At 35.8% G+C, this 24,509-nt stretch overlaps 1 protein-coding gene across 1 annotated transcript; it reads right to left on the bottom strand.

Annotated features, from left to right (window-relative positions):
* LOC115218798 (probable rRNA-processing protein EBP2) lies at positions 1-15,800 on the bottom strand. Its single transcript, XM_029788733.2, has 9 exons — positions 15,643-15,800; positions 12,258-12,341; positions 9,308-9,468; positions 8,164-8,287; positions 6,193-6,282; positions 5,141-5,216; positions 3,501-3,612; positions 338-482; positions 1-142 (listed from the first exon to the last, which is right to left on the bottom strand). Exons 1-9 carry the CDS (start codon positions 15,685-15,687, stop codon positions 56-58), a joined length of 924 nt encoding a protein of 307 aa, XP_029644593.1. The 5' UTR covers positions 15,688-15,800; the 3' UTR covers positions 1-55.
* Positions 15,801-24,509: the final 8,709 nt, after the last annotated feature.

The raw sequence follows: 24,509 nt of genomic DNA, 5'->3' as shown, positions 1-24,509 counted from the left end.
TTTTTATGTAAAGAAAAATGTTTATTTTTAAAGCTATTTATAAACTAATTTGAAATCATTTCTTTTTATTTCGGAATTTGCTTTGATTCCTTCGGTTCTTTCCCAATCTTTGCTGCTTTTGAGACCCTTTCTGTTTCTTGTTCTAAAAAACAAAAAAATTGAGAAATTTATTTTCTCTTTAAAAGGTCGTAAAAAAGATGAAATGACTAAATAAATATATAATACTAGAAAATGAAGCTACAACTGTATTCTACAGTAGAATAAATGAGAAAGAGGTCATCATTCTATTAGTTTAATGTAATCTATTTTACATGCGTAAAGAATGAAAAATGCTAACCTGATGTTTACGAGAACTTTGATTCATCATCATACTTTCTATGGGAGAAAGTTCATCAAAACTCTTAGCATTGTTCGATTTTGACCGTTTCTTTTTACCGCCAAAACCAAAACGTTCATTTTTGCTCTGACGTTTACTGTTTGGTCTAAAAAGTAATCAGAAAGAATTTTTTAAAAAATCAATATCTTGCCAAAATAACAAAAATAGACGAGAAATTTGTTAGTAGGAAATGGGAAGCAAGTGTCACTGTCATGTAGGCAATGTCTTTCATTTCCAATCAGGAAAACATGTCTAACTATGGGGGGATTTTATCTTACACGAAAACTGGTAACAGTTGGTGGAGGGAAGGGCATCCAGCCACAGAAAACTATAAATTCTCTCTCATCCATGCAAGCATAACTGGACATTAACACAATGATGATGATGATATAGCGTTGCATAACTTGCATGTAAAAAACACCTTCGAACACTGGGCAATATGCTGTGCTTGAGAAGACTTGTCAAGCCAAGTGAGATGGTAGTTGTAGCCAATGCTGGTGTTGTTTAATTGGCATCCATGCTGGTGGCACGTAAGAAGCACCCACTGCACTCTTGGAGTGGTTGGTGTTAGGAAGGGTATCCAGCTGTAGAAACCATGACAAATCAGATTGGAACCTAGTGCAACTTCCCAGCTTATTAGTATTCAGTCAAACCATCCAACCCATGTGAGCATGGAGAGCAGGCATTAAATAATGATACACGTATATATACATACATAAACACACATACAGTTCTGTTTTGTTTTCTTTATTTTGTAATCTGTATTTTGTGTTCCATGTAAATAACTGCCTCAAGCCTAATATGCCATAACAAGCTCAATAAGGATTGCTCATACAGCTGACTTTTCATGCCAAGGCACCTGGCCTGGGATGAAGTTAGTTTAAGTTCCCTTCGCTCTCTCTCTATATATATGAGAGTATTGTAGTTCACTTGAAGCATTGTGTATTGTTGTTATAATTTAATTATCTGAAATATTATTATATCAGACTATGGAGAATTAAATTATAACATTTATTATAGTCCACTCTGCATTGTTGTGCCAGTCAAAACATGTTATATTTTACATATATATATAAAATACATCACATCACAACACACCACCATGCACACATCAACACTGACCACTTCCTAGACCCACATTTTCACACCTACACATACACACACATCAAGATCACCAGCACATACAAACTCTCTTATACATATGCACGCGCACCTTCATTTTGGGATCACCACTACTTTATTATCTTCCCTTCTCCCCAGCTCTTCTGTGTGATCCTTCTGTCCGGCCTTCGCCATGATAGATTGCAAGCCACTACACATTATTTTCTCTCCTTGTTTCTTTCTGTGGAAGAGCATAGGCTCGAAACTTTTTCACTTCCAGAACGTTATACTAATACATCTGTTCGTTGTCTATACCACCTGTCTTCGTCTTTTGTTTTTTTTGTGAATTCTCCCTATATATATATACACACACACACACATAGATGCATATACATGCTATTATCATCACTATTTAATGTTTGTTTTCTATGCTGGCATGGGTTGGATGGTTTGACAGGAGCCGTCAAGCCAGAGGACTGTGCTGAACTTTAAATGCTTACTGAACTGACTGTCCTGAAATCCTCCAAATCCAACCTGCACCAGTAAATTGTGTTTATCTCTACCCAAATAAATGTTGGTGATAAGCAACATACCTCACACCACTCTCTGCCAGTTCTGTATTATCAATCTAGTGTCACAGGCATTCAGTGATGTAAAGATAAACAAAATTTGTTTCACCTTCAACATTAATTTATTTTTTGAAAAACCCTAACTGGTTTAGTTGCAACAAGGTTACAGTTTCTAACCCTAAGAATTCACACGCCATCTCCAACTGGAAATAAAGCCATCATACTTCTGCTTCAACACTCCCTTTCCTCTTTCCTTATGCAATCTCCTACAATAAAACTCAAATCATTTGAACTCAATGGGATGATTAGTCCTGATGTTATCCTTCCTATTACCCTAAGTGTGTTTTAGAGCAAGCTCCCATTTTCACTAAACTTTTCAATATTTCTTTCCTTACAGCTCTACATTTAATTGGAATGTATATATAGGCTGTGTGGTAAGTAGCTTGCTAACCAGCCACATGGTTCCAGGTTCAGTCCCACTGCGTGGCATCTTGGGCAAATGTCTTCTGCTATAGCCCCGGGCCGACCAATGCCTTGTGAGTGGATTTGGTAGACGGAAACTGAAAGAAGCCTGTCGTATATATGTATATATATATAAGTGTGTGTGTATATGTTTGTCCCCCTAGCATTGCTTGACAACCGATGCTGGTGTGTTTACGTCCCCGTCACTTAGCGGTTCGGCAAAAGAGACCGATAGAATAAGTACTGGGTTTACAAAGAATAAGTCCCGGGGTCGATTTGCTCGACTAAAGGCGGTGCTCCAGCATGGCCGCAGTCAAATGACTGAAACAAGTAGAAGAGTAAAGAGTAAATATCTATGGAAATACACTATCCAACAATGGTAAGCTCTCAGACTGCCAACTTCTAGCCTCACTCTCAATACCTCGAGATGATGGAAATAATTATAAATAACTTATCACCTTCTATAAATCATGTTTCTTAGTAGCCACAACCAATTAAAGGCAATTTGCTTGGTTAAGCAAAGATTTAATCACTAATATGCTACAACCAATACTACTTCTCACTTTTTTCTATCACAATTAAAATGATGGCTTCTACTCCTGTGAATATGCAAGCTACAGGTCATCTAGATATAGGTCCATATACCCATTTTCTTTTTCTCATCATCACTACTGAGTCTCATTCTTCTCCAGAGTTATAATCCTCTAGAATTCCTTCAGGTCCATAATGCTCCTACAGAAGTTCACACTGAAAATCAACTGCATTAATTTCACCACACCACTTGAAGGACCTTCAAATGTCATACATTCAACAACCCTACACAGATTATATGAAAACCAAAACTATTAAAATTCAAAATGAAACAGCTGTATGCTTCATGTTATTATCTAATAATAGTGTGGCAGCTTGTGAAATTTCAAAAACTGATTCATAATAGCCTAGTAAAATAAATAAATACAACAATTGATAATAGAAGAAAAACAAAAAATTACTGGTGTTGAGTTTCGTTTCTGTTAGATTTGTTTCGTCGTCTGGAATTTTTGTTAGGTTTGTCTTCATCTTCTAGTTTGATATCATCAAGGAAATCAAGTTTGTCCTTCTGACCTAAAATACACAGATTAAAAGACCAAGATAAAACTCAAATTACTAATACACTAACACAATTGTTTTAGTATTGTTATAAACCCAAACTCGAATATCAAACTTTAAAAGGTTTTAATCGACTAAAAAATACAGCAATATACAATACAAACGAAGATTGCTAAAATTGTAAGCAAAACCAAACTTCAATGCAATAACATTTTATGCAGCAAGTAGCTACATTCTAGACTAACTAAAATCAACACTGAACATGTCGTCTGCAAATAGAGCAGAATTCTGCGCAGTCGCACTGCAGGCATATAACAGCAATTGAGACAATCAACATCTCGTGATCCAAAACTAAAATCACAACAAGTATCATAAGCTTTATCTGTGTTTTTGTCTTCTCAAACTTTGGATCTTGGTTGCAAAAGAGCAAAAGCATCTTTCTCTTTAATGTTATCAATTTTGCTCATTGGAAACATTAGCTTTTGAGATATTATTCCAAAAAATTATTACAGAACAAGGATTGTTGAAATATTTACATATTAGAATGAGTGCACACAAAGATAAACAAAATAAAACAATTACATTACAATTTTCTTTCCATTGATATTTGTGAATGAAGGTTAAATACAACATTACTTCTATGTACAGTTTTCTCCCCACCCAAAACAAAATTTTAATACTTATTTTAATGGTTTGGAACAGTTGTAATTACATATCTTGCTTCTTTTTATGTGAATTATTGCTAAAACTATTTTAATTTTCCAAACTATTAATTTCATCTCTTCTGCTTCTGTGTCTACTCATTGACAATATAGGCACTATTCTTGCATGGCTCAGTGGTTAGAGCATTGAGCTTACGATTGTGAGGTTGTGAGTTCGAATCCTGGACCGGGCTGCATGTTATGTTCATGAGCAAGCCACTTTAATTAATGTTGCTCCAGTTTACTCAGGTGCCAAGCTGTATCAGCCTTTGCCTTTCCCTTGGATAACACTGGTGGTGTGGAGAGGGGAGACTGGTATGCATGGGCAACTGCTGGTCTTCCATAAACAACCTTGCCTGGACTTGTGCGTGGGAAGGTAACTTTCTAGGTGCAATCCCATAGTCAGTCATTCCATGCTGCAATTGCTTTCGTTCCAGTACACGATCTCAGATCAGGTCACTTGCTATGGAAGTATATATATATATATATATATATATATATATATATATATACATACACACACACACATGGCATGAAGTTAAATTTGGACTCAGACCCTTTCCTTATTATGCACAGAACAATTACTAAGTTCAGGAATGTAGCTTTGAGATTACCTGGAAAACTGGGCAGTTGATATCTACAAAATGTAAGCTAGGCATATGTGTGATGTAAACACAATAATGATGAGATTAAATAGTAAATCAATGCAATATATGAAAAGAACAAATTAAGAAAATTAGATGCAGAAACATGAATGAATAACAGCACACAAAAAAAAAAAGCCATTGTAAGTGTATTTAATATTAATAAATGAGTGACATAAGAAAACTTTTTACACATACCTTTCCGATATTTCTTTACTTCTTCTAACATTTTTTTCTTTTCTTGTGCTCTTTTCTTAAGAATATCAATCTGGACCTTGAAAAGTTATTTTTAAATAATTGGTTAGGAAGACTTGCAAATATATACACACGTTAATATGTTTACATAAACGTGTATACAAACAAATATACACTTATTAATACACTATTTAAACGGAGCAATGTAGAATGGTGAGATTGATGCAGATGATTTTCAGTACATGCCTCTGTAAATCAATGTCTGCAAGAAAAAACATGGGAACACACAGAACATGCTCCCACACTGCTTGACCAGTGGTTTTCAACCAGGGTTCCGCAAGAAGTTACAAAACTGCTAAAATCGGCAGTAATTTTTAATTCTCCTGTGCAGATATGTGTGCATAAGACTATTAAATTATTGCACAGGGGTTCCTCGAGCCAGTGGAATGTTTCCTTGGGGTTCCGCTCCAGCAAAAAGTTTGAAAAGCACTGTGCTTGACATATGGTCCATTTTATGTCAAGCAGATGGAAGCATGTTCTGTGTGTGTGTGTGTGTTCCCATAAGAAACTATAACTGCATCAATGACAGTCTGCTACCATTACATCACCTAACACACCTCATTTCATTTGGCATGTTCTACAGAGATCAGTCCTGAAACCAGTGTTTGGCTTGCTCCCTGGAAAGTTGAGATCCACTGTAAATAAACCCATACCATTTGCATTTCTTCCTGCTGATATTTCTCCCAACTTTTTATCAACTCTTGAAAATTTTTATATTTCGTATTTATTTTTTTACTCTATTTCATTTTACCAGGAAAGCCCAACTGCAAGGGAATAAAGACAGTACAAACAAGCTTATGTATATTAGCAGCAGATATGTAATGGTCACTTTCCCAAGACCTACTGGCAACTTGAGAACTATCATGTCTTGTTTACATTAACTAAAATTTACTCATTAAAGAATAATCATTTTTGAAATCACTTTCAATTTTTTTCAGTTTTCCCGAGTGGATGTATAAATGTTGCAAAGCTGTAGTAAACCAAATTCTACTTACCTGTTTACCAAATTTACGAGCAGCTCTTAATTTTTTAGCCTTTTCTGATTTTTCCATTCCAATTTCTTGAGCAAGTAATTTCTCACGGATCTGCAAGAAAGAAAAAAAACGATAAAAAATGTAAAATTAATTTGAAATAATGTATGTTTTCACCATAGGATGAAATGAGCCAAAAAAAAAAATTCTTTGCAGTCACTTAACTTGCTAGACTCAGTCATCAAATCTCACATTAGCATCTTGTGTAGACTGCATAATACAGTCCTTCTTATACTAGATTGGAAAAAGACAGTATGGTCTCAGCTGATTTGAAGGCTAAACAATGAAGGAAACTATAAAAAATATGAATGCCACCTGATTTACAATTTCATAGTTGATGCCACCTGTTTTGGTGCATTGCAGTTTGTTATAACTTATAATAATTTCTAACTCAGTATTATTAATATTACAAGTACTGAAGGTGGCAAGTTGGCAGAATCGTTAGCATGCTGGGCAAATGATTAGCAGCATTTGAGAGCCTTTACATTCTGAGTTCAAATTCCACTGAGCTCGACTTTGCTTTTCATACTTTCAGGGTCAATAAAACAAGTACTAGCTGAGTTCTGTGGTCAATATAATCGACTTACCTCCTCAAATGAACTTGCTGGCCTTGAGCCAAAATTTGAAACCATTATGACAAGTACTGATTTTGAATATCAATACGAAAAATGTTTTTATATTTATTTTCTCAAGTCCTTTCATGCCATTAATGTTTGTTCTAATTACTTTCTCTTTTCCAGATATATTTCTTTGTAACCCTAACTCTAAAGACAGTTTCTATTTTGAGCTAATTTCGAGTTGCAGTGAATACTTTTAATCTATTCTTTTCTGTTTGTATGTTCTACACTGGGGTCTAAATTCTGATCAACTTCAGTTACCCTACATGTACTCACATTACATAACCCTAAGCCTGGTTTGAACTCAGAAACTCTATATCCTACACATGCTTTCAACTTCTTAATTACGGTACTTTTGTCTGGGATAATTTTCTTTTTTGCCCAGTTATGGGCAAACTGTGGCTTGTTGGACATTCTGAATGGCACAGCGAATTATATGCAAAATACAACATTTATTGAAATTATCTTGAATTTTTTTTAGTAGTGCTGCCCACTTCATCTTAAACAACTTCTCATGCAGCCCATTCTCAAAAAAGGCTCATCAGAGACTGAATTTAACTTTTTTGTCAAATGTAATGCTTTGAATTAATCATTCATTTTCTTGTAACTTAGAGATATTGTTGATGTGATTGCTTATTTTTAGAATGACATTGTAGGGTAGGTATGAGAAGTCAAAACATAAAACAAGAAAAATAACTGGGTCGGATATGGCCAATTTAAATGCTAAAGGGTTAAAAAGCCATTCAGATGACTGGCAAAAATTCACTTACATGCTTAGTTGTGTGGTTTCTCTCTACATTTTCTATATTGTTACTAAAGTGACCATTGCACTACATAGCTAAATAGCTCCATATGCTCTCCTCCCTTACTGTGACTTAGTTCTTGGACTCTGCACTATACACTTTGCCTAATTCTATTTCTCCAGACTAGTTTCCTGCAGAAGTTCTACCTACCCGTCCATTCTTCCTAGTGATGTTTATGCCCAGTATCAACATATTTATCTTACAAATTGAGGTAGATTTGCAACAGTAATATGCACTGCCCTTCCTTTAGTGATCACCATATAAAAAACTGTTCTCACATTGACAAGCAACTGCACACCTTTAGCATGCAAAGGACTAACCGCAATAAGGCTCAAGTTTGTAGGCAAAGAAACTTATTAGTTTACAATTCTTATGAGACAAGATATTTTGTGCCAGAGCATTACATAAATATTCCAAGAAGTAAGATCTGGAACCAGTCGGAGTTACTAGAAATTAGATGCTTCTTAATGAAATCAAATACATCAACTCAATCAATTAATTAGGCATTTACTTACTCTCTTCATATGTAAATCAGATTTAGCCATTTCTGCAAAATAGTCATCAGGTCTTTTGGTAGGAATTCCATTCGTTCGAAGCTTTGGCATCAAACTTAATACTGCTGATTGGGCTTGTTTGTAGCTAATTTTCAGAAATTAAAAGGAATACTGGCATGTTATTGTTTACATGGAATTGGAAAGGGTAAAAACTTACATTGTTCTGAAATAAAACAAGTAAACACTGAAAAGACAGTATTTCTTTTTAAATTGACAGACTGACATGGTCCATGCTGCTCCATTATCTAGTGATAAGCCTTTGACAGGGTGCCCTGTTCTCTTACCTAATGGTCAATGCAGAAGCTAGAGATTAGTAAGAACTGTACAAGTCATGTATAGGGATGCTGCAACTAAGGTGAAGGTCGGCAACATGTATAACAATGAATTCAGTGTACAATTCACCAAAGATCAGTTCTTGGCTCACTCTTGTTTATTATAGTCCTCCATGCCATAATAGAGGAATTCAAGAAGGCTGCCCCCGGAAGCTCTTCTATGCTGATGAGTGGATTTGTCTACCAAATCCACTCATGGGGCTTTGGTCAGCCCAAAGCTATAGTAGAAGACACTTGCCCAAGGTGCCACTGCATGGCACCTTGGGCAAGTGTCTGAACCCGGGATCATGTGGTTGGGAAACAAGCTTCTTAACACACAGCCATGCTTGCACCTATATATATATTTCTTCAAAAATTTAACAAAAACACAACGCAAAATTTTACAAAATCACAAACAGAAAATTCATAGCTAATTCCTCATCAGTCAACATCCAAAAGATCATTACAATTTTGCTCCTTTAACGATATTGTTCACTTTTGATGGCACCAGTGGCAAAAAGCCATTAGGAAAAGCTAACAAACATATAGGGATGATGATGAAACAAACACGACAAAATAAAGATATACAACACAAAAAGCTTTGCAGCCGCAAATATTTACAGACACACACTGTAATTCTAGAATCTGTTTCATTGAGACAGGCAAGTCTTCTGGAGCACTACATATCACAATCATTCCAGTCCTTCACTTTCTCTGTGAATAGTGAAACTATTTTTAAAATGTTGTAAATTAAATCTAAAACCTTGTCAAAAAATATATCTTGTAATACTCACAAACAAAGTTCTCTCTGAAAGTCATTATTTACTGATGCATTTTCAGCGTCACCCATAACTTTTTCCAGTTGTTCTGCAGTTGTGGTCATGCTAGTGTAGTCAAGTCTTTCAATCCAGTTCAGGTTTAACCGGAAATTGTTAAGAATATTTTCCATATCATCCTATAATTAAAAAAAGCATAAACAGAACAGAGTTGTTTTACAATTTGCAAAGTTCTTTTTAAATTTGAAAATGTATTTTTCATTTATTTTCAAAGCAAGCAGGAGTGTACTCAGATAATTTTATAGATTTTCAAAATAATTGATTAAGGTTATGGCTAGATTTCTTAGTTAATATCCTCAGCAACATAAAACCTTTGCTTATGTTCTTAAGGCACACAGAGAAATGTCTTACAACCAGTATTCATTTCATTTTGGAAAGGCAGGATTAAAATTTCATTGCTTTCTCTCTCTCTCTCTCTCTGTAACTCAGACATTGTATTAGCTTTGGTAAATGCTGCTTTCTTTCCTTTTGTTTGTCAAATAGTATTGGTGTTGTTGTTGCTGTTGGTGGTGGTGGTGGTAGGCGGCTCTTGCTCTGTAGCCCAGGGTCAACACTGATCGAGATATGCTAGTTGAGTTTGTTGTTGTTATTTAACCCCCTTCTCCAACCCATGTAAGCCCTGTTTGAGCTGATTTGTGATCAAAGGCATTCCAGCCATGACAATGTCGTCTTGCATTTCATGCAAAGTCAACCTCGGCGGACTACAACATCTAGTGAATCGTATATCTAAGACACTAAGTTGTGATTTGGCTACTATTTCTAGCAAATCGTGCGACCACATAGAGGCTGCACCGTTCTTAATAGTGATTACCCATCTATGAATCATATGTGCACACACTGTGTGTGTGTGTGTAAAATTGTCACAATCATCATCCATATTGGCTTAGTTTGGATGGTTCAACAGGGTCCAATGAGCTGCAGAACTGTGTCAAGCTCTAACACCTGCTGGCATGATTTCTATAACTGGATGCCCTTCCTAGCACTGACAACTTTACAGTGTAACCTGAGTTCTTTTCCATAGCAACAGCACTAAGAGGTCACCAAGTAACTTGCAAGACAAAGAAAAAGTATATATATATATATATACATAACACCCTAATGGGGGGGGCCTTAACTCACAAATTTTAGTCATTTCTTTTATGATCCAAAACTACGTCAAAAGTACTGAATGGATCTTTATGAAATTTGGAAATTATATTCTATGCATAAGGGCCATAACCCCCATGACAATTCATATATTTTTGCTGTTGATGAAATTTTTACCATAGACATTAGATACAAATGAAGTAATGTTTATACAATTTCATCTTCTTCCAAGTTAGAAAGACCCCTCCATGGGGTCTTAACACCCACAATTTTGTCATTTTATCTAAGCTAAAACGAATACATTTGTGCTCTTGGAAGCTGTAGGGTTACCCGAGCATAAAAGATGAGCATTATTTGTAATTTAATGGTACAACAGTGTAACAGTTTGTTTTGACATACACTTAAATTGTGATTTCTGCAAAATGCTGAGTAAAGTTATTTGATTGCAGACCTCCTTTCAGTCTTTTTATTATCACTGGGTCACACATAGTCCCCAGATGGTAACATTGATTTCAAGGCCTTCCCAGATGAGAGACTGGTTATTCAAAGACACTTATAGATTGTAAATTTATTCTGTCCAGTTACATATCAGGTCATTGCAACCTCCAGAGGTGATACTTTCATTTCTCCTTAGCCCTTATGTCATACAGTTGTTTTATTTCAGTTGAGTCACGCCCTTCCAATTGCTATAGATTCATAATGCATCTTACGGCTGTGCCTGTCACCTGGATGGTGAGGAATCCTACATTGGGAGTGGTAACAACTAGGGTAGGGTAGCTGACTGCTTATTGTGATCATTCATCTTTTGATTTCCAGTAGCTTTGCTCTCTTTTACAAACCCAGTGAATATATATTTCCTATTTCAAAGAAATTCAAACAATAGATATAAGACCCAAGTTAAAAAGATTCTCAACAATTCAACTTCTCTGGTTGACATTAAGATGCCCACCCCCAACAGGGGCCTTAACTCTCACATTTTAGTGCTCCATGACCTACATTTTTCAGGAGCAAAATCTTTTTAACAGGTTCAATAAGGCTGGAATTTTGGAATATGCGCATAAAAATCAGTAGTATGGGATACATGTGGCATGATTACAATTTTTTTTAGGGTGTGAAAAGAGGGAAATAACCTTCATCTGCAATTTTGATGAAATTCGAAACAGATATTCCAGTTCATTACAGAAAATATAACAGAAAAGTCTAATTCTTCAATTGCATGTAACACGGGCAACGCAGGGTATCTCTGCTAGTAAATTCATACCACGAAAGGTCCCAAAACCTGCTGAGGTCTCGTTTCACAGAATAGACTATGGATACTGTGATAAACTGCAGCTTAGCTATTTTATGCTATATTTGCAAACCAAAACTACTAACACTCATAAAATATTTTCTGACTGGTCAATAAGAAATTTCCAAGGTAACTAAAATAATAAAACATAGTTTTATATGGAAGGATTAGGGTGTCAGCATTATTTTTGTACATATATCTTGTTATCAGGATGCAAAAATAGTTCAGTTGTTACAAGATATTTTGTGAACATAGTTTAAACATTTAGCATTTAAACTGGGCATATCTGATCCAAATATCTGCTTGTTTTATCTTTAAACTAATCAGATATGGCCTCTCACACCTACCCGACAGTGTTCCCCTTTAAATCTCATTAGTTTTCTATTGATATCATTTCAATTTTAACTACTTTTTCATGGTTGCCTTTCAGTTCAACTGATTTGTCTCTTACAAACTTTCAAAATCTCAATGATTCAATAAAAGATAATTCTGATCTTTAAAATAAAATGTAATATATAAAAAAAACAGGCTTACTTTTCGATTGATGATTACCTCTCGAGGCTGAATCTCAATATTTAGACCAGGTTTCAGTAAATTATTTGCAATTGCAGTTTGTAACTGAAAATAGATAAAATAAAAATTGAAAGACATCATTTTAACATTCACTCTTCTAGGCTTGCACGAGTCAGACAGAATTTGATGAGGGAGATTATCTACAGCAAGATGCTCTTCCTTTTGCCATCTCTCACTTGTTTCCAAGCAAGGTAATATTTCCCCATGGCCAAAATAGCACAAAATATTTGTACAGTGACACTTGTTTAGTTTCTCTTCTATCATTCTCAACAAACCTGAGTAATTCCAATAAGAACTATTTCGGACTATCTTGAACTGGTATGGCCAAACAGACTGACCGAACACATTACTGAACCCACCACTTCATTACACTTACTACTTAGTTCTCCCTTTCCTTCACAGTACTCCCTGACATTATTTCTATTACTCCTGCCCTAATATTGTTTCCCTTGTTATTCTCTTCATTGCCATCCTCTTGCAATAAATCTGCTCTATCCATCATGAAGCCTGTCCTTCACTTTGCAAGCTACAAGGTGCCTAAATGATGCTGGTGCCACAAAAAGCACCTAATACACTCTGTAAGTGATTGGTAAATTGAATCAAGCAGTGACATTGCAGGGTTTGACAGGGTTCATGGTAAGACAACAGCTATCATGCTGGTGCCAGAAAAAATATATCCAGTACACTCTGTAAAATGTTTAATGTTAAGAAAGGCATCCGGCATGGTCAGTCAGATTTTCTGCCAACGGATGTGTGCATGGTAAAGTGGACCAGGGATTGACGAGTGAATGGGTTGGTGGGTAAGTTCAAGAGATTACAAAAAGAGAGTATGAGATGGCAGCTGGAGGGAATGCAGTGAGTGGGCACAGATAGAGAGAGATGAGTATTAGGACAATATGTTGTGGGGAAAAGATTTGATGGGGAGAAATTGTGTGCAGGAGGTAGGTTCATGATGGAAAGTGAGAAATTGAGGGAAGAGGAATACAATATATGGTAAGTCCATTGGGGGATGTTCAGATAGGTTGTGGAGGAGAGATTTATCAGAAGCTAGATTGTGTGCAGCAGCAGGTGGAAGGAGTGGGGCATTGATATAAAGGACATGCCTTTATGGCAATAGATATGGAAAACAAGAAAATGTCATGGAAGTGCTATTATGAAAGGCTGGTGAATGTGGAGTATGCATGCGATAAAGAAAGGTTACTTCAAGCTGATCCTACAAAGGAACCAGCAATTGAAGTTGACAGTAGCATGGTAGATAAAGAAATTGAGGCCATGAAGATGGGAGACATTGCAGGTCAATGAGAGATAGTTACAGAGTTGCTCAAAATATCTGGTGAGGCATAGATGATAGTTAATCAAGTTATACTGGAAGGTATACCAAATGACTGGCATAGCTGTAAACTGCTACAAAGGAGATGTTTTAGAGAGGAATTTATAGAGAAATTAAATTACTGGATCAGTTTATGAAGGCCTTGGAAATATTCATAGCACAACTGACCCATGACAAAGTACATGTAGATGAAATGTTTGGTTTTTGCACTTGGGAGGTACCAAGGCTATAATTTTCCTTATGAGGCACTAAAAGGGAAAGATGCAGCTAAGAATAAACCACTGGCATTCATTGACTGAAGACGGTATTTGACAGGGTACCACATTCAGTAATTTGGTAGTTATTAAGGAAATCAAATGTACACAAATGGTTTATGAGGGCTGGACAAGCCATATCTAGGGTGGACCCTGGAGAAAGGGGCTGGGGGGCAAATTCCCCCTCAAGAAAAGAAGTGCACCCTTCTAAATGATGTTATTACATCCTTTTCTCCAGGAATTGCATTCCCTTCTGACCTTGTGCCCTCCCTTCAAGAAATTCCTGGAACTGTGCCCTCATATGCAAAGATGTGGTGAATAAAGTGAGTCAACGATTTCAGTGAGTAACTTGTAGATCACCAAATTCTTAAAACATTGTAACAGCAAGTTCATATTTATGTTTTTGAAGGTGGTGGTCAATAAACGATCCCATTCTCTTTTTTTTTTTCATAAGAATGAAGTGCATAGTGAAAAAAAAAAATTAAAGTCCGTCTTGAGGGCCCAAAGGGAAAGGGATTAAATAAAGGGATATTAATTTTCAAAAATGTTTTTTCATTAGAAAACTTCCGCCATCGCCAACGATTGCTATTCCACGGTGATAGTTCTATTTTCACATTGACATCTGCTCGAAGCCAAGATTCAGTATCAACTTCATTTATGTTTTCTGATATGTCAACAATTCTATTTCTCACAGAGCGTGCATTTAATGAACAAAAATTAGCTGCTTGCGAGTTCAGACCGTCTCAGTCATCTTAGGCTTACACAAAGTTTATTGTTTACATTATTTTGATTGTAAGAGGCGTCAATGAAGTTGTGCAGTGTGGTATGGAGAAACACATTTATTGTTTCGTCGATGAAAATTTATCATGATCTTCAAAATTTTGATGTTGAATAGTGTACACAAAAGCAATAGAAGTCACTTTTCTCCTCTGCGACGTGTTATAACTATCAATAACATTTTGCAAGGTAGGGACAATAAGTGGGTACTACTTAAATACAGAGGTCCCTTAACGGTATTACTTAAATACAGGTGTTACGTACAAAACACTATAAATGTACGCTGTGTAGACGTGTAATGGACACCCTAACCCTCCCTTTCATATCGTTACGTAGATGCATCAAGACCTCTCTATTTAAATAGTGCCCATGTCCAATAAAGTATCCATTGTAAAACGGTAGAGAATAATTAAAATTCAGCATTCATTCGACGTTAGTCAACAGAGCGTCGGTGTGAGGAGATGAAAATTCTTGAAATATAGTCTTTCCTCAAACCAAATCAATCAAAGATGATTTTTATACAAATATACCAAGAAGTTTTGGTTGATACATAAAAAAAAAAAAATGAAAAAGCCACAGAGCCACGAGTAGACAACAAATCCTAATTATCGAATGACAAAATTTGGCCATTTTAAACATGAAATATTTATAAATTTTTGTTCGCATAAAAATACGATTAAATAGTAATTAAACAAACCAACTTTAAGAAATGACAGTCAGATTTCTCAAAATCATAATCCACCGTTTTAAGGTGGTTCGAGTGCAATAGTTTTTATTATAGGTGTACTTAATTAGTGTTTACTTGGGCTGAACAATATCTGGTTCTCAATTTAACATGTGTTCAGCGGAGTCGAAGTTGAACACGTGGTGTATAGATTCTGTTTTAAAATACCAGATGACAATGATACATACGTCACATCTTCTTTTGCTAGTTAATCTACAAGTCTGTGACTATAATTAAATTAATATTGAAAATATAACTCACCTCTTCATCAGAGTCCGCACTATCAAAATCACTATTGTGATCCATAGTTACAGGTAAATAGAGTGAAATGCGAATGCTTACGCAGGATAAGAAATTGACATCATTTTATTCACCATCGATGCGTAGTTTGAATATGTCGTTAGTGAAACAAAAAGTCCTGGAGATATAATAACAAAGAAAATAATTATAGCAACAATATTAAATATGAAAAATTACTTATTATTTTTATGATAACATTTTCAATTAATTAGTATTTCGTGTCTTCGGATCTGAATACATTGATACACTCTGCATGGCTTCGATCCACCTTCTTCTATGCAGAAACATTAATTCTATTTCTAATTCGATATATGTTGCTTTCTTTTTTTTTTTCTTACTTATTTCGTTCATTAGACTGAGAGCATCGCCTTGAATGGTTTAGTCAAATAAATAGACTGCAATACTTTTTTTAACTGGTTGTCAAGCGATGGTGGGGGTGGGGCAAACAGACAAATATTAAAGTCTTTTAATATTGTTCAACTAAAGACAGTTTTTTTAAATATTTGATATTCTGTAAACTTCCCAGTGTAATCACATTTCCAGGAAGTTTATTCCCAATTTGATCGTTGAGTTGATCGACTTAGTCGTTGTTTGTTGTTAGGATAGCTGTTGTTTGTTGATAGAAATATGGTTTGTTGACCTAGCTTTTATAGAGACCAGGAGGCTCCAACAGAGAATTTAGAAGTCTGTGTCATGCGACCTTATCAGAAGGCTGCGATTGGTTGGGTTGCACATTGGTGCGTAATAGAGCAAGAAACAAATTGCGCCAATACCAACCAACAGGGTCCAAACGGCCGAAGGTTAGCTGTTATCTGCTATGTCTGTGTTTATGTTATACAAAACAGAGATTTCCCTCCAAGAAGTTGCTTATTGTTCATTACATGTCAAAGCGTGTGATTCAAAGCTTTGGGATGACGGTTGGTACATTGGGGCTTCGTCCCACACTGAACATTGTATAGAAGGCGACTAACTGCATCATGAGGAGATATATAACCGGTTTCTCACTAAACTGGGGAAAATGAAGAGAGAATGGGTAGTCCATCCAAGCTTCAAATGTGTTATTGCAATGCCTGATGAAGCTGTAGCATTCATTGGCCATTTTTGTGAACATAGAACAGTAGCAAATTGAACAGAAAAGTTTTGCCTGTTTTTCCAGGAGAATCATTAAATATCAGGCTGCCCTCGTTGTTGTCAATGTTTTTTACTATTGATTGACTCAAAAGCAAATCTCAGCTTGTATTCAGGGTTGTAGTGAGGCTTAGAATCAAAGCCTCACAACTTTAATAGCAAGACCCAGACTACACTGTCCTGGTTATTGATCATCAACTTGCTGGAATATCACTCAAAATTAGAGAATGTCTTACAGTGTTCCAGGAGTTCCTGCACTTTTCTAGTTAAATAAGCACAATGCGCATGGACAAATCAGAAAGCGGCAAAGTTTGGAACACAAGCAGTAAGCCCATCAAGTTTTTCTTGGATGAAGTTCATCCCTGAGTTAAAAGGAATTCTTCAACTAGAGTGGGCAATCATTATTCCTGTCTCTCATGCGAAACTAATCCCCTTCTGTTGGTAATTTCATTACAACTGCTCCAGTTCTTGGACACTACATTACACGACTGGTTAACTATCACGTAACTATGTAAATATTGTAATTTACTTCATTAAAAAAATGATAATTTCAACATTCGTAGTTGGTTTATAATAGGACAACATGCATTTAACTTGATGTCAGCCAACAAATACCCATCCAGCCAGTACGGCAGAGTATATTTATGTGATCGTTGTAATAGACTTCGGCTGAAGGATCTATTTCATTTGGTTTAACAGGTACATTTTGTTGGTGGTGGTCAGTTGCTAGCAAACCATAACCAACTGTTGAAAGCTCATATCCAATGGTTTGGTCATCCGGTTCATAGAGCATGTCATTAATGGCAGCTTTTCCCCCATCCTTTTCTATGGTCGATATTTCTCTTATGCAATGTAAAAAGTTTCTAATAAGGTTGTGAAATGTGTAGTAGATTTAGAAGTGGAGACGGAGAGCAGAAATGAGAACCGCAACAAATAAATTTCTGAGCTAGTCAGCAGATTGAATTACTACTGTTTCATTATGCACATTTGCTATTCTCAATCGTTCTCAAAAAGATTCAGTACTTGGCACGCATATTTAAAATTTTCTGTGGATTACATTGTCAACTGTAAGCAAATCACGAAAACTTGCAGCTCCAGTTCTGTGATGAAGCAAGAGTCTCAAATAGAAGAGTTCTTCCAACAACTGATAGACAGTGTATACTCCTTTGATGGTCTCAAATATTAATTTTGATTGTATTGTCCTTCTTCGCAAGTCTTATTCAATGATTACTACGTATGTTAAGGGAAATTGCTGCATGTGAGATTTTCCATTTCTGATTCTTTGGTGATTCATCAAATTGAGTGAGTTTAGTTAATTGAGTTATTCAAAGGGTGTCTTTTGCGTTGTTTGGATCAAAAATTATTTGTCATTAATTGGCATGTAAAATTCTACAGAAGGATCCTCACCTCTTTTGCCAAATAGGAAATTTGAAAAGTCTCAAATATGATTCAGATGCTCATATTTAATGATTTCATCTTGTTGATTTGCATTGCCGATATCAAAATGAATTCATTTTCTTTTAAACAAGATTGTTGAATTGTCTGCCCTGCAATGATTGCATATACCAGATCATCATACAGGCCTGCATGTAAGGCTTTTGATTGTTTCAAATATACTGCAAGTGAGCAGATTGGACTTGAAGATTCTGCTGATTGTTTTCTGATCAGAACTTGCTTATCAATATTCTACCAGTCTGATGAGTTTCTTCATCACTACCAGGTATCAGTACAGCAATGTCAAAGCATATAGGTAAGTTATATCTTCTGGATTGTTCATCCTTTGACATTTTGCCATCCTGCGATTCATAAGAAATATTTTCTGGTATTGTGCTAGCATCAGTTTGTTCATGAACAGACAAGAAGGGTTGTAGATAAAAAGTACCTGAAACTATAGCAGAATAAGGTGTATGGAAAATATCAGCATTGGCAGTTTCCTTTCAATTATCTACAGCCACTCTCTGCATACACTGCCCCCCACCACCGAATCGAAAAAGTAAGCCATATAAAAGCTCTCAAGCTCATGAATATGCGTGTGTATGGTAGTAATATTTGAGGTAGGCAATGAATGTCAAAGGGAATTTTTTAGAATAATTTTTTCCATAATGTTAATGTAACATTTCAGTGAAATGCCTTTTCTCAAACTGCCTTATATATAAACTAAGTGGTGAATGATAAATTTCAGTGACTAATTTTCATTTACAATAAAGAAAGTTTTCACGACCTTTATAGTCTAATTTCATAATCATTGAACATCAATGTCTATTTTAGTGGGTAATGATATGTCTATGTTAGAAATAGCAGAATTAACTGTTTTATGAACAGACTTTTTGGTAAAGTAGTTTACTCACCTCAAAAATAAATAGTTTCAAATAGGTGAGGGAACTGCATTCAAATAATATTTACAGCAGAAGTAACTCTTCCACAAACTGAAATACTTAGTAAATCTGTCGCTATTTTTATTACCTTTTCCTTCTTTCCTGAAAGAAAAATAGACTAAACCAAAGCTAAAACACAAATCTTATTTTACCTTATGTTGCATATGGAAATTCAATGAATAAAATGAATAAATTCATCTTTTTTTTCTTTAAAAAAAAAAAGCTTTATTTTTGCAGGTGGCAAATTGGTAGAATTGTTAGAGCATTGGAAAGAAAACCCTGCAGTATTTCTTGCAACTCTTTGTGCTACAAGTTCATGTCTGCCAACATCAATTTTTTTTTTTTACCTTTCAACTTATCAACATAGATAAAAACAACGAACAGGGTGTTGAACTGGAGAGACTGAAAAAAAATCCTTCAAATATTTTGAAAATCATCTTGATCTCAGCACATGGCAAATGTGCAGAGAAACATGTTCCTTATAGTAAAGATTAGTCAAGTAATTGATCATTTCTAATCGACAGCTTGATTATTCGTTGTAATTATCAATTAATCAATTGGTTTGTCCTTTCGTTGCCATCACAACCTCATTAATAAAATGCTTGTTACTCCAGATCCGGCACGTTGTCTCCAACATTTTGTTACTGTATTTGTGATGTGTGTATGAGTGATGAGCATATGTGTGGTCGAGTTGTTTTTAATTGTGTGTCTAGATATATATGCTGAAGTGTGCGATCCTTGCTCTGGGAAGCAAACTGTGAGTAAAATGGAGCCTGGGCTGGATACAGTATGTGTAACAAGAGGAGGATAGATGAATGAATCGAGAGGTGACATGAGACCAGCCAGCTCCAAGGATCAGAGGCTACAAAAAGCAAAGCTGTGACAGCATGTTTGAGTGTATTGGTGGGCAAATTTGACCCATTCAAATGAGTGGTATTTTTTTAAGTGGTCTAGGATATCAGTATGTGTAACAGCAAACCAGTAACAGATATGAGAGCAGCATTTTGTTGAGAGTCAATATGTGGGGTGAAATATTTTTTGGTTGTGAAGAGGAAAACCAGTCTTAGCAATGGTGGTAAAGTATAGCATTTCAGTGGCCCCCAAGCCTCTAGTTATATGTTTTTATTTATTTATTTTTTGTTGGGTGTATGATATTATGGATATCTCATAGATGAGGCTTCAGTTAAAAAATAACTGATCTGATCTTTGTTCATTTGTGGATTTGTACGAAAACATCCGTCTTTATATAGTTCCGACTGTGACTACCTCTGGTCTTTTAAAGCCTAAATCTCCCTTAAAATACAGCTTACCATCTCTTTTTTTTTTTAAGTCATTGGATAATGTAGTCAAGATTAGGTTGCTCAAAAATAAAATCTGGGATGATCATGGGTGAAATGTCCTCAGGTCATAACTCTGCTAAATCAGAACTGACCACGGAGTGAACAATTTGCAATTGATTTGTGTGTGTAGATGTACTTCTGTTGCCCATCATGCTTGAAGTACCAGCTATATTTCTCCTCAATGCATAAATTTCATTGTTGAAATTTCTGTGTGGTATGTTTGGTTTGACATCATTATTCTATTTATATTTCCTTATAGACACATATCTCTAAAGAAACATGCATCATCTTTATTCAATTACCTTGATGTATAAGTAACCATATGCAGTTACATGCATCTTTTGTCTGTGTTTATATTATAAATCACCATATAATAAATGGACTAGAAATCCCAATATTTTATAGTACCATTGTTCCAATCTAAACCTTTCTGAAATTCCCAGTTTAGAAATACTGAAAAAAGCAAATTACTAACACCAACTTGTACTTCTACTGTGTGAAATCAAACTGCATTATCTATAAACATATTTTTGTAAACCCTGACAAAGCACAAAGACCAACTTTATATACAATGCATCTCAATTAGTCACACATTTATCATACCCAGAATATTATATATCTGTCTACACCTTTACTTTCAAACCTGACTGGACCCTAAATAATAAAATTCCACAACCAAACCAGCACAATTCTAACCACCTTAACTTTAATTTTCAACCCATATCCTACAAACACTTTTCCCCTATTATTCTCTATTTTCCCTGACTACCTACATCACGCCTAGATCTCATACATATTTACCTACCTAAGAAAAATAAATTATAGTCTAATGTTGGTGAGCAAACTGGAACTTCAAAGTCATTAGCTTAGTTTGTCTAGTAAAAATTACACAGAGCTGCTCTTCGGCTTACGCAATCAATTGGTTCTGTAAATCACCAAAACAGATAAAAATGTAAAACAAGGGACAATTGTATATGAACATGTGTATCTATTCATTATATAAATGTCTCCTGAGTAGTAGTAGTAAAGCTTTATTATCCTAAATAACCTAAGGCATAGCACTTTGGAGTTATTTCCATGCCTCAGTATGAGAGACCTTTTGGTTACATATAGAAGCATGAATGTCATCTTCATTTTGTTTTGCTCGCTCTATGTCAAATCCACTGGAATAGTAGCTACATTGATTGTCTACTTAACACTACTTGGATATTTATATGAAACATCATTTTTATTTAAGTTCACACAGACACTGATTGTAGCTATTATGAAATTTTAAGTAGAAACTGAGCATTCTGAGAGTTTGACAACTTCATTTAAACAGAGATGCACCATGCATATTGTATATATGTCTATTTACAACATATAGGTCTTTTTTGTTTTTAGTTAAATTACAACTGGCTGAGTATTCTGTAAATATTTCACATAAATCTGACATGATTGATAACATCCTGTCAGTTTTCCCGCATATCAATAGCACAGAAAGATCATGTTCATATTCTTAGTTGACCCACAGTGAAGCTTTTTAATATTTAAATATATTTCAGTTATTCTGAGTTACGCAGCGTTGTACACAAAATAGTTTAATTTTTGATGAGGTGTCAAAAGGACGAAAATGCACAAATTAGGCTATCCACTAATGTGCTAGGCTAATTTACAATGGCGTTATATAGCAGTTGACCATGCGTTATTGATTAGGGTAAAATGTTGGGTATGTATTCACTGAAGAGTGATCAATAAACTGAGAAATAAGTCTGTCAGGAGCCTTCTTCACTCTTTTTTCTGCACAACAGTAACATAGAAGAATTTGCTTATATTCTTAGTTCAAGATTTTTTCAATTACAGGCTGGTTATGATTGAGTAGTATGGCATTGTAAACTTTGGCAGATATGGCAGTGAGAGTAATTCCCAGTAAATTTTGGTGACACCAAGATCTCCCTTCTTTGGAAATGAAAGGATGCATCCCTTACTCCATTTCTCTATATGGTTTTGATGGTACACAACATCAAAGAAGAATGTCATTAAATTTCCGTTTTTCAAACTTTAGGTGAGATTTCGCCCAAACTAGCTACCTTTCTGTTCTTCAACGTTCTTAGAGAGAAATTTGTATGTTATTCATTGAAGAACTGTATATATACATTCTCCCCAAGAACATCTCATTTTTTTCTGGTACACTGTCAAGTAAAGCAGAACACTTCATGACTCTGATGTTCATGTCACTGAACATGTATAAACTTCTTTTCTGTCTCTCTCCATAGCTTCATTTTTAGCTATTTGGTATTTTTCTTTACTGCCCTCTTTCTTTCAGGCCTACCACATGTCTCTTCTGCTATTATGGTGCTCTCAACAATATTGCTCTACCACTACATTACCTTGCATTTGGTTGGGATGTTGCACCAGTCACAAGTCTGGTCTGTCACACCTAGGAAACTGTCCCATAAAAACTGCCAGTCTTGCTCTGTTACAAGCCTCTACCTCCTCCTCCATGCTATAAGTGTCAGTCTTTTGTGTTTGTGTTGAAATAGTTCTTGTTCATTGTTCTAACCACTAATCTACATTGGATTATGCATTCTTCACTGGGGAAATATTTAGCATTTACAATAATCCATCTATCTTGCTTCCTGGTAAAAATAAAATTTTTCTGGCTTCAGTACTCACCTGATTAGTAGGTAAGTATTCAGGTGTCTGGGTGGTTTCCCGAAGTTTATGTAGCATCTCAGATCACTTGATTCAAAGAACTCCAGGAATCTCAATTCCTCATTGTTCATATTCTATCCAAAGTTACAATATTGTACAGATATATTTGCTGTTTATAGAATGACAACACTGGAAAACATCCCAAAGTAAGGATATTGTTTGAAACTAATAAAGTATTGTCAAAGCTTTCTTTTTTAATTGACACTCTATCGGTTACACTGAGTGTTCCAGTTGCATCAATCAATCAATGCAAAAGCCTGCTTCAGAACTGAATGTTCATGTGGTTGAGTACTTCACAGACATGCATACATTTAACATAGTTCTCAGGGAGATTCAGCATGGCAATGTGACATGGGTGATCCTTTGAATTTCAGGTACACCTCCCTTTTGCCAGCTGAGAGATTTGGAGCAATGTGAAATAAAGTGTTTTACTCAAGGATACAATGCACCACTGAGAATTGAACTCATGACCTTACAACTGTGAGCCAAATACCCTAACTACATCAAAGCTTAAATTGAAGAAAAGCTCCATAATTCCAATGCCTGAAAGCCTTCAGACCTGAATATTATCACCTATTCTGATATCCTTTATGACAGTGGTTTTATTAAGGTTGTTGGAGGGGCATCCAGCTGTAGAAACCAAGTCAAAAAAGACTATGTCAACCACTTTACAGAGTGTACTGAGTGGTTTTTATGTGGCGCCAACACCAGAAGGGTCACCAAGTAACTTGGGAGTGCAACTAAGGGAAGTGGTTTTGTGGCAGACAAAAGGTTAGAATATAACAGAGGGATACAGAGAGGAGATACTTGGCTACCCCAGTAGGAAAAGAAAGAAGGAAGGAGAGATAGAGTTAGACAGAAAGATAGCGAGACAGTCAGAGAAAGAGACAAAGAAACAGACTGTGTTGGAGATGCACTGGGACCTACCCACAGGGAACAGTGGAGGGGGATGTTACTTGTAGTCATCTTAAGTTCCTTGACTCACATTAGTGATTGTCATCATAACCCATGGCCTCTACCTGGGATGTAGCCAGTCCACTTATACATACCTTTCCTTCTTGGGACACAAAACTCTACTTGTGAAGATCTGTTGAGGCAAGTGAGAATCAAAATCAAAATCGAAAAACATCAATGGAAATTGTAGCTGTGATACCAGTGCCGATGGCACGTAAGCGAACCATCCGAATCTGACCGTTGCCAGTGCCGCACCGACGGGCCTCTGTGCCGGTGGCACGTAAAAAGCACCATCCGACCGTGGCCGTTTGCCAGCCTCATCTGGCACCTGTGCTGA

The sequence above is a fragment of the Octopus sinensis genome, linkage group LG14 (genome assembly GCF_006345805.1).
Source record: "Octopus sinensis linkage group LG14, ASM634580v1, whole genome shotgun sequence".
NCBI classification, from domain to species: Eukaryota; Metazoa; Mollusca; class Cephalopoda; order Octopoda; family Octopodidae; genus Octopus; species Octopus sinensis.
This window is presented reverse-complemented; position numbering and strand designations above follow the sequence as displayed.

Coding starts and splice junctions, on each gene's coding strand:
- LOC115218798 (XM_029788733.2), bottom strand. CDS start 15,687: ATGGATCACAATAGTGATTTTGATAGTGCGGACTCTGATGAAGAG. Junction 5,217..6,192: donor CTCGTAAATTTGGTAAACAG/GTAAGTAGAATT, acceptor TAACTTTTCAAG/GTCCAGATTGATATTCTTAA. Junction 483..3,500: donor AGAAACGAAACTCAACACCA/GTAATTTTTTGT, acceptor ATTACTTTTTAG/ACCAAACAGTAAACGTCAGA.